This window comes from Triticum aestivum, chromosome 3B, assembly GCF_018294505.1.
Source record: "Triticum aestivum cultivar Chinese Spring chromosome 3B, IWGSC CS RefSeq v2.1, whole genome shotgun sequence".
Taxonomy (NCBI): domain Eukaryota; kingdom Viridiplantae; phylum Streptophyta; class Magnoliopsida; order Poales; family Poaceae; genus Triticum; species Triticum aestivum.
Window position 1 is genome coordinate 820,888,127 of NC_057801.1, and position 9,617 is coordinate 820,897,743.

Here is a 9,617-nt window from a genome sequence, read left to right on the forward strand (position 1 = left end):
TCACGCAATCCGCAACCATTTGCCTATTTCCCTCCATTTCATCAGAATACCTGCTGTGAATCCAACGCCAAAGCCCACCCCAACAAAGAGAAACAAAACAATGTCCACATGATCTCCGGATGTGTTTAATGGCGCCTCATTTGGATTACTAGAATCGCCACATGGCTTGGACAAAGGTGGTCCACAAAGCCCCGCATTCCCTTCATATGAGTTGATCTCAAATGTTGCAAACTGACGTGACTGTGGTATCCTTCCATCCAGCCTATTTCCAGACAAGTCCAGGGTGCCAAGAAATGTTAAATTTGTTAGCTCTTGTGGAATCTCCCCAGAAAGCTTGTTCCATGATAGGTCTAGCGATTCCAGTTGACGCATCTCACCAATTTGTGCTGGAATCCTTCCTTTAAATGCATTGTGGGACATGTTCAATATGTGTAGTGAAACTAGACTTCCAACTGATTCGGGAATGTCACCCTCCAGTGCATTATTTGAGAAGTCAATTGAGGTTAAGGTAGTCAAGACCTCTTCAAAAGTCACATATTGCCCTTTGTATGTGATTGCAACAGTATCATGGTAGTCTCTATAATCTGTCTGATGGCTTAAGATATTTCCCGTGTCATTGAACTTTGCCATCATAGATGCGAACCTCTCAAACCATTGTGGGTCCAAATTGCCAGAGAAATTGTTTGAAGCTATATCAATGATTTGTAACTTTGAGAAGTATTCCCTGGATTTTCTATCTCTGGCAGGATAAGTAAGCGAGCCATAGAACAGGTTGGATCCCAGAACGATGATACGAAGATCAGAGAGCCTACCCAGCCAAAATGGGAAAGTACCAACCATCCGATTGTTTCCAATGTCAAGAATCCCCAAGCCAGCGCAGTTGGAAAGAGACCTAGGAAGCTGCCCTTGAATATTGTTGCCATGTAAATCTATTGTCTGGAGATTACAGTGGTCACTAACATTATCAGACAATGTTCCCTTAAAATGATTCTCCCTCAAATTTAATACGACCAAGCTTCTACCTTCTATCAGGCAGGAGAGTATTAACCCACTGAAGTTGTTGTATGACAAGTCAAGGACTTTGAGGTTGCTTGCATCACAAACTGAATCCGGTATATGCCCACTTATGTTATTTTTTGACAACTTGAGATACACAGTTTGCGAAAGATAAGCAGTGAAATTTGGCATAATAGAAGAGAATCTATTGTTTGAGTAATCCACTGCTTTCAACAGATTTGGCATCGGGGCCTGGCCTTGAAGTCTATTGGAGCTGAGATCAAGAGAATCCAAACGACTGTATGGGAGTAGATATGAAGTGAGTTGCATATGTGTGAACATGTTGTTTGAAAGATCTAATTGTGTAAGGCTATCATCCCACGTCTCCCATATCCATTGGGGTATAGTACCCTGCATTATGTTGTTCGAAAGGTCCAGTGTATGGATATGGTTGATATGCATCAAGAATCTAGGCATTGTTGTCAAGTTGCAAGACACCAGTACTAATATTGAGAGCTTAGGTAGTAAGGGCACTGTTGATTTATTGCCTTCTCCATCCAAGACGGATAACCTGTTGTTTGATAGATCCAAGAAATAAAGCTTTCGTAACTTCCAAAGTGAATTCAGTTCTACCAAACCTGTTAAGTTGTTCGAGCTAAGATCCAGCTCTATCAAACTTGTGAGTTGAAAGAATGATCCAGGAATCTGTCCGCTAATTTGATTTTGACCCAAAGAAACAATTATCATATGTGAATATAGAGTATCAAACTCTTGTATTGGTCCAGAAAGCTGGTTTGATGAAAGCTCCAACTGTAACATGGCTGGCAAAGTGAATAGATATGTTGGAATCTCTCCTGGAAATAGAGTTAACAACCTAGTGAAGTCCACAAAATGCATAATGAATCATAAACCAAAGTTTGAGACGATCTTAAGAGGCCAAATACTTTAACTAGTGCTAGGAATTAGTGAATAGAATTTTTTGTACGCCCCTCAGAGTGCATCTTTTTGTATTACAAGAATACACTGAGAATGAGCAAAAGATAGATTCTTGCATAGTTTTTTTTTAAATCAAGATAAGCATCAATTGAATATTTCTGCACCTGTCTAAAAGTAGAACATCGGCACACACAATATTTTCTCGAAAAGCTTGGAAAACATCTCTTAGAATTAGTAATCTATTTTCAGACAATTTCATTAATCTTTTCTTGATAGTTTTATTTTTTTTAAAGCCTGACCTATATGCTCTTTAACATTCGCATCATTCCCTGAAAAGAAGTGTTAGTGGAAGGACTGTTGTGTTCAAGTAAAAATATTAAGACTCTTACTTTTTCAATCAAAACCATTGTATTTTGCAGACATCTGCAAGGCGTTTTGCTTCATAATTATGTGCAACGTAAATCAAAATATATCAAATAATGCAATGTTAAACCATCAGTGCAATAAAATTTTCTCATGTTATAATATTAAAGCATTTGTCAACATTGTTCAGAAATAAAATGATTAATTACGCTTGGGGTATATGGCAAGCGAAATAAACATGATGTCCATCATATTATAGATAGCAAGTCATATTCTTCAAAAACGAAATCGCAGTCCTTATTCATAATGGTATCTACACCCATGGAGCTGGTTGTCCCCTTTTCATGCCAGGGAGGTAATGGAGCGGTTGACGTTGATTTTCGATGGGCACCATTTTACTTTTCTAGTTTATAATAAATTTCATTTGGACAAAATTAAGGTCGAACTAACTTTATATGTTTTAGTAATAGTAACTTGCACAAACATAATCTTTTTCTCGTTCGATGTTCTGTATTCTTTTTGTTAGGAAGGGTGGTTGATGACTTGCTAGTGGATTCTAAGCTCTGAAGTCAGTGAGTATTATCATTTAGTAACAATATCATGGTATCCATTTTTTTATACTCAAAACTTCAACACAGTTTGTCATAGAAGTTTTATACGATGTGTCACATGTCTAGCATTGGTTAATTAGGAGCAAATGTTTTATTTATTATTCATGACAAAGAGAAGCAAGTGTTTATTTTCGTCATTTGTTTTTATTCTAGCTATGATGTGAATGCTTGGGTTGTGAATTGAATCTTACCTCTGAGATCATTCTGCGAAAGATCCAGATAAATCAGCTGAGTCAAGTTCACAATTGTACTTGGTATTCTGCCAGAAAACCTGCAGCCTGTTAGTACTAATACCGTCAAATTGCTGAGATGTCCAAAATCTGTTGTTAATGGACCTGATAATTCACTATAAGAAATTTCCAATCTTCTTAGTTTCTTGAGATTGCCAATTGAAGATGGTATTGTCCCAGAGAAGGCACAATCAGAGATTCTCAAGGAAGTCAACTTGTTGAGGTTCCCAATTGATGGTGATATTTGCCCAAAGAAACCACAGAAAGTCATCTCCAAACTTGTCAAGTTGGTGAGGTTGCCAATCAAAGGGGGCATTATCTTGGAGGAATAGCAATCAGAGAGTTGCAAGCTTGTCAAGTTCTTAAGGCTACTAATCCATGAGAAAAATGGTGCTAACTCTCCCGAAAATTGAGCAAAAGAGAGCTGCAAATTTTGCAAGGAGTTGAGCTTGTTGAGAAATAAATCATTCGGCTCCATAGAAATTGACCCTCCTTCAAGACCTAGCTCACTCAGAGACAGAAGATTGCTAAAAGAGCTCAGCCTGACACCAGAGAAATTAGTGTACTGTAGATTCAAAGTCTCCAAAGAAGCCCCACTTGGAAATTCTGGTAAATGCCCTGACAGTTGTTCGTTGTGTGACACATCAAGGACTCTTATATTCTTGAGTTGAAATATTGTCTGAGGAAACCAACCACTGAAGTTGTTATAGCTGAGTTGAAGAACACTTAAATTGAGAAAGTCCGTGAAGAATTCAGGTACCGCACCAGAAATTCCATCATTAAGCTTGAGGTTGACCACAGTAAGGGATCTAAGACTTGACAGAGAAGAGTGGATTGGACCATTGAGTTTGCAGTACGCCATGCTAAGAACCTGAAGACGGGGGACAGCTTTACCTAGAGCACTGCTCCACTCCTCTCCGCTACTAGATATGTCCACTCCATCAAGGTACAACTCCCTCAGATTGTTGAGGTTTGCCAGTAAGGTCTCAAAGCTGGGCTCTCGTAACACCAAAAGGTTGTAGCCATCCATGATAGCATAAAGATTTGTGATTTCAGCTGATTCAATATTATGCACTGAAGAAAGGTCCAATGATACGAGGCTTGTGAGTTTGCCGATGGCGATAGGAATCTGACCGTAGAAGCCTGAATAAGAAAGGTTGAGGTGAGTGAGCTTGGATAGCCTCTCGAAGCCATCTGCCGGAATGCGAGATCCACCAAAATCGTTCATGCTGAGGTCGAGGTAGCGTAGGGAGGTGAGGTTGAAGAGCGCGGCATGGCAGCCATAGCTGTAGAGGCCACCGCCGCCGAGGTCAAGAACTGTGACACTGCTGCTGTTGCGGCTGCCAGATACACCATGGCAGCCGATGCCCTCCCAGAGGCAGCAGTCGGTACCAGGTTGCCACGACGGCAGGGTGGTAGTGGAGTAGTCGAAGATGAAGGACTGCTTTAGTTGGAGAAGTGCTGCAGCCTGGTCTGGACGGCAGTAAAAAGCAGCTGATGTGTTACCATGGCCGTGGGAGGTAGATGTGGCTAGTGAGTAGAGTTGTATCTGGATGAAGAAGGCAAGTAGGCGAGTAGCACGAGCCATCACTTCGTTGAGACCTGTGAACCGCAACACCACTCCCAAGAACAATATAGTACAACATCCCCTCTTTTCTTCTTTGTGTGAAATATCACCGTTTCTTTCACGAGCAAGGAGCCACAGGTGTATAATTCTGAAAACGAAGGGAAAAGGTGTGGTGTAGCGGCAGAAAAATCTCCCTCAAGGATTGCTTTGAAAATTCAGAGGTCAAGTCATAATTAATATGCCGGATCTAAGAGCGCAGACAGATCAGTACAATGTTAATTGATGGATAATGACATGAAGGGTCTTCGAATAATTCTTTTTCTACAAGATCTTTTTGAAGGTCTTCTCAGCTCAATATCAAGTTATTTGACAGATTCAGGCTTGTATGTATGACTACTAGTGGTATGTACTGTACGCTGTCGGTACTAATCTTCAGCGATGAACCAACACAACCAATTTAATTGTTACTAAGCATGCTTATGCTCGCAGCCTATGTGATATTGGTGGTGGAAACCAAAGCAAAAATGTGAAGTAAGAAGAAATATCAGAGTGGACCCCGCGTCACCCCAGTGTCGCCAACCCCGCGGGCGACCCAGGCGGAACCCTAGCCGCCGGGCAAACTATCGCCTCGCCGGATCTCCATTCCCTCGTTGCCGCGCCCTCCGGTTCTTCCTCTCGCGGGGCTCGGGCGTTGCGGGGCGTCCGCCGTGGGTGCGCGTGGTCGCCGTGGCGAGCTTGCGACTGGCCTGCGCGGCGAGCACGGGCGGTGCGCGGACGCGGGCGTGGTGGGCTCTGGCTCTAATGCGTGGTGGCGGCTGGTAGATCGGATCTCGGGGCGACGGCCTTGGTCGGTGGCGCGCGGTGCGGCCTGCCCGGCTGGTGCAGATGGGCGGCCTTCCACTGCTACGTGGGTCGCGTGGAGGTGGTGGCGCTGCGGCGGCTTCTCGCTGGCCACCGGAGTTCATTGGGAAGCTTTATCTTCGACTCGATCTGCTTCGGCTCGTTCTGCCTTTGGTACCTGGAGTCTGCGGTAGACATTTACCGGTGTTGCCTTGACCGATCTGGCAGGTGGGCATGGATCCGGGGGAAACTGCAGGTTGGCGTGGCGTCCGCACCAAAGTCGAAGCCCCGCGGCGCCGATTCCCTTCGTGGAGGCTTCAGTGTGGATCATGTTCCTCCCACCTTTGGCGTGAACACAGGCGAAAGCCTCTTTTCCTATGTTTGGGGTACGACGGCACCTTGGTGTCGTGTTCCTTCCTGAAGGCGTCGGTCGGAGACTGTTCATGGTGGTGGAGTTGCTGGTAGTTCAGAGTCGGTGTAAGATGGCATGTAGGTGGAGCGGCGTGGCATGAACCGTATCGCCAATGGTGGGTCTCGGCGGCATGGTGCATCAGAGTCTCGACGACGGATGCGTCTTGATGAACGGGCGTAGGGCGGTGGCGGTGTCCAGCGTCGTGGTGACGTCGATGAAAGATGGGCATGCCAAGATCAATGCAATAATGACTCCTGAAGATGGGACGGTGGAAGTCGGCGGTGGCGAATCCTAGAACGTGTGCATGCGGTGCGCGTTGTGGGACACCTAGACCGGTTGGTACTCTCGGCTTATCAGGCGGGACCTTCTTGAGGCCACTAGATTAGATGGGGTCCGTTGATGCGGTTAGGACTCAGGACACATCTTTATACCTGTAGGTGTAGCGACTTTATTCACCTCATAGGTGGTTTAGGGTTGATCTTTGTACTCATTTTGTCAAGACTCTGATGAATAAATTAATAAAGATGGTTGCATGCATCATTTTGATCCAGAGACCGTGGGTTATCCTTTTTTTTTGAAAAAAATGTGATATTGGTGGTATGTTTTTTCTTTTGTGCTGGGTGAGCATAAATTTCAATACTATGCCACGGATTTACTTCCGAAAGTATAACTAGAATTTGTCAAGTCATGTACGTATTTCAGAAAAGAAAGGAGCCATATGTGGTGCAGCCTTGGAAGAACCTTCCTCACGATGCTTATTGCTTTGAAAATTCAAAGTCCAAGTCGTTGCCACCAAGTCTCTATCCAGGTCCTGATCGAGTCCTGACTGCTGACCAAAGCTGCACCATGAACTTTTGTGAAGAATTATATTTTTACATATTTTTGAAGATCTTTTTGTCTCAACATCGACAAGTTATTTTACTTTTTTATAATTCATGATGAGGGTTACTTTAAGGTTTAAGCAGGGCGAGGGGAGAGTCACACTTCAATGGTTCAAGCATGATTACATCCTAATCTTCATTTTTGCCGACACAACCAATTTAATCGTTGTTAGGCATACTAGTATTGGAAGCGTATGTGATACTCTCTTAGTCCGAAAAAACTTGTCACTCAAATGGAAATGTGTACCTGGTGCTATTTGAGGAGTTTGTTTCTACATCAACATATTTGTTTTAGGCATTGTTCAAGAACTCGGCCGAGTTACCATTTAAATGCCCATTTAATCGCTACTCAGTGCCTAACTGAGGCGAATAGCACATACTCGGTTCATTAAATGGTCAAGCCGATTAACTGCATTTAATCGGTTGTCAGACAATTAACTGGTTGTCAAACCGATTAATCGCTGATGGTTCGGGTAACTGAAGCCGCATCCATAAAAAAGGGGTACCCAAAATGACAATCCAGGCCATTATTTGGCCCGGTAACCTCTGGCGCTGCACCATCCCTCTCCCAAATCGCAGCGCCCCTTCCTCTCCTGACTCCTCACAACATGGCTTCTCCTCGCTGGCCCTAGCCACCGCCCGCGATCTCCCTGCTCCCGTCGCCGGCCCTATCCTCCTTCTCTGACCCCCATCCCCTCCCATCCTCTTCTCCCCGTCTCTCCTCCAGCCCCTACCTGCAGGCTGCAGCAGCGGCGACATAGGACAGGCAGCAGCAGCAACCTAGGCCAGGAAGCGGTGCCGGCGACCTAGGCCAGGTAGCAGCGCCGGCGACCCCTCGAACTAGGTCCCCATGGCTACAATTTATCTTATCATGTCTCATATGTTGCTGCTTGTTGTCTCACATGTATGGTATTATATTTTAGTATAAATGTATAATACGTAGCTGTGAGCATTGGATTATGTGGTACAATACGTGAAAAACTAGTTACATGTTGCCAATATATTCTCATGTGCAACCGATTAATGATCGACCGATTAATTCAGTTAAATGGCCGATTAACCGATTAATCGCTAATCAGTAGTCGACCGAGCAGTTACCAGTTACCGAATTCCCGAACAATGGTTTTAGGACCGCACACTATATATGATGGTAATTTCAAGACTTGGAGTTCATTGTCTAGTGTCTAAGGGCAGATATGTCTCTTTTCTTTTCTTTACGTCATTATACTTGAAGCTCCTATGCCAAGCATGCTTAAATTTGAACCACAAAATGCGTTGAAATATTGCACTTGGTAGTTGGAATAAAAAAACAAGGAGAAATGGTGACATAGGAAAGAAAGGGCGATTTCATGTATTTGTCTATTTCCTGAGATTTTATATGATGGAAACATTTTTAAAAAAGATTTGGAAACATGCAACAACCAGATTTGGTAAAAAAATGTAATAATTTATTTGATCTTTTTTAATGAGGTCAGTCTATTTTGGTCAGGATGGTTCATTGATTTATAGTATTTTTGTGCATCCTGACATGAGAACATCCAAAGTAAAATTCTTAGTTTGTACAAAAATATTTGGGAAATGATAGCGTTCAGCCCGCGGATAAACAGTGAGACGTCGACCTCCTCGATCAAACGACACGTGTCCTCACAGGTCCCACCATATTGCTTATCTTTCTAGCACCATCTCCATCTTTTCTTCCTCCCATATCTCGTCACCGCCCACAAGGTCATCACCCGGCCTCATCTGCAAGTGACTGTGCATCCTGGATGCAAACCGGCGCTGCTCCATTGCAAGGGATTCCAAGGGATATTGTGGCAGGGTGAGGCTCGGACGCGGAACCGCAGGCTCGCTCACCTCAAGTCACTTTTCAGGCGAGGCATGACTCACCGGCGTGCTTTGGCAACAGCGGGAGCGGCAGTGCTGCTGCTCTGTTGCGGCCGGCGGCAATGAGCACGACGCAGGCAACAAGATGTTTCTTGCACATCATTTCAGATGCACAATGTTCAGCAACATTAGCTATGTTGCAGAAATTCTTCCACAACATCATTGTTGTTGCAGAAAAAAAGTGAAGATAGAAAAATATCCCGTAGCACGACCTGCATTGCAAAAAAATCCCGCAACACAACGTACATTGCAAAAAATATATTCTGCAACACAACATCCGTTGAAAATTTCTGCAACAAGATCCTTGTTGCAAAGTAGAGGAAAACGTTTGTCCGTCAAATTGTGTGATGTCCAATGGCTCGCGAGGTCCCCGAAATATTTTCTTTTCCGTTTGTATAAGTGATATTACCTTGAGTTTGCCAAAATGAAAATTAAAGATGCTAAGGGATTAGAATTAGCAATGAAATTAGGCCCCTTTGTGCTAAATAGGCCCAAGCGCGCAACCCGCGGCGCGGCACGGCGCGGCGTGACGAGGCGTGACGTGGCGCGGAGGAGGAGCACGCGTGTAGGTCTCCTCTTCTCATGCTCATACAAGTGGTCGTAGAGCTCACCTTATAAAGAGGTGCAACTCCCTCTCGACTTTCGCGGTGGGACTAAACTTTAGACTCACTTACTCCACTCACATGTGTGCATGAATGGGCCAAGAGAATTTCAGAATTTTAGTTAGGCTTTGGGCCAAAGGCCTACTAGCAAAATTCCAACACGAGAGTGGAGTGGAGTTGTGGTTGCAAGATAGATTCATGCGACTACCCAAAGAAAACACGAACCCATCACACGTGTAGACAACTATAGATTGGGCATGTGCTTAGACTCAGATGCCAATGAAAAGGCATGGGT

General features: G+C 44.2%; 1 protein-coding gene across 1 annotated transcript; it reads right to left on the reverse strand.

Annotated features, from left to right (window-relative positions):
* Window positions 1-4,724, reverse strand: LOC123072652 (receptor like protein 22). The gene is made up of 2 exons (XM_044496253.1): window positions 3,098-4,724; window positions 1-1,850 (listed from the first exon to the last, which is right to left on the reverse strand). The coding sequence occupies exons 1-2, from the start codon at window positions 4,722-4,724 to the stop codon at window positions 1-3; spliced, it is 3,477 nt and encodes a 1,158-aa protein (XP_044352188.1).
* Window positions 4,725-9,617: the final 4,893 nt, after the last annotated feature.

Excerpts from the sequence above, each read along its gene's own strand:
- LOC123072652 (XM_044496253.1), bottom strand. The coding sequence starts at position 4,724 with ATGGCTCGTGCTACTCGCCTACTTGCCTTCTTCATCCAGATACAACTC. Across the intron at positions 1,851-3,097 it reads TTCGCAGAATGATCTCAGAG|GAGAGATTCCAACATATCTA; the intron begins GTAAGATTCAAT and ends CTCTATTTCCAG.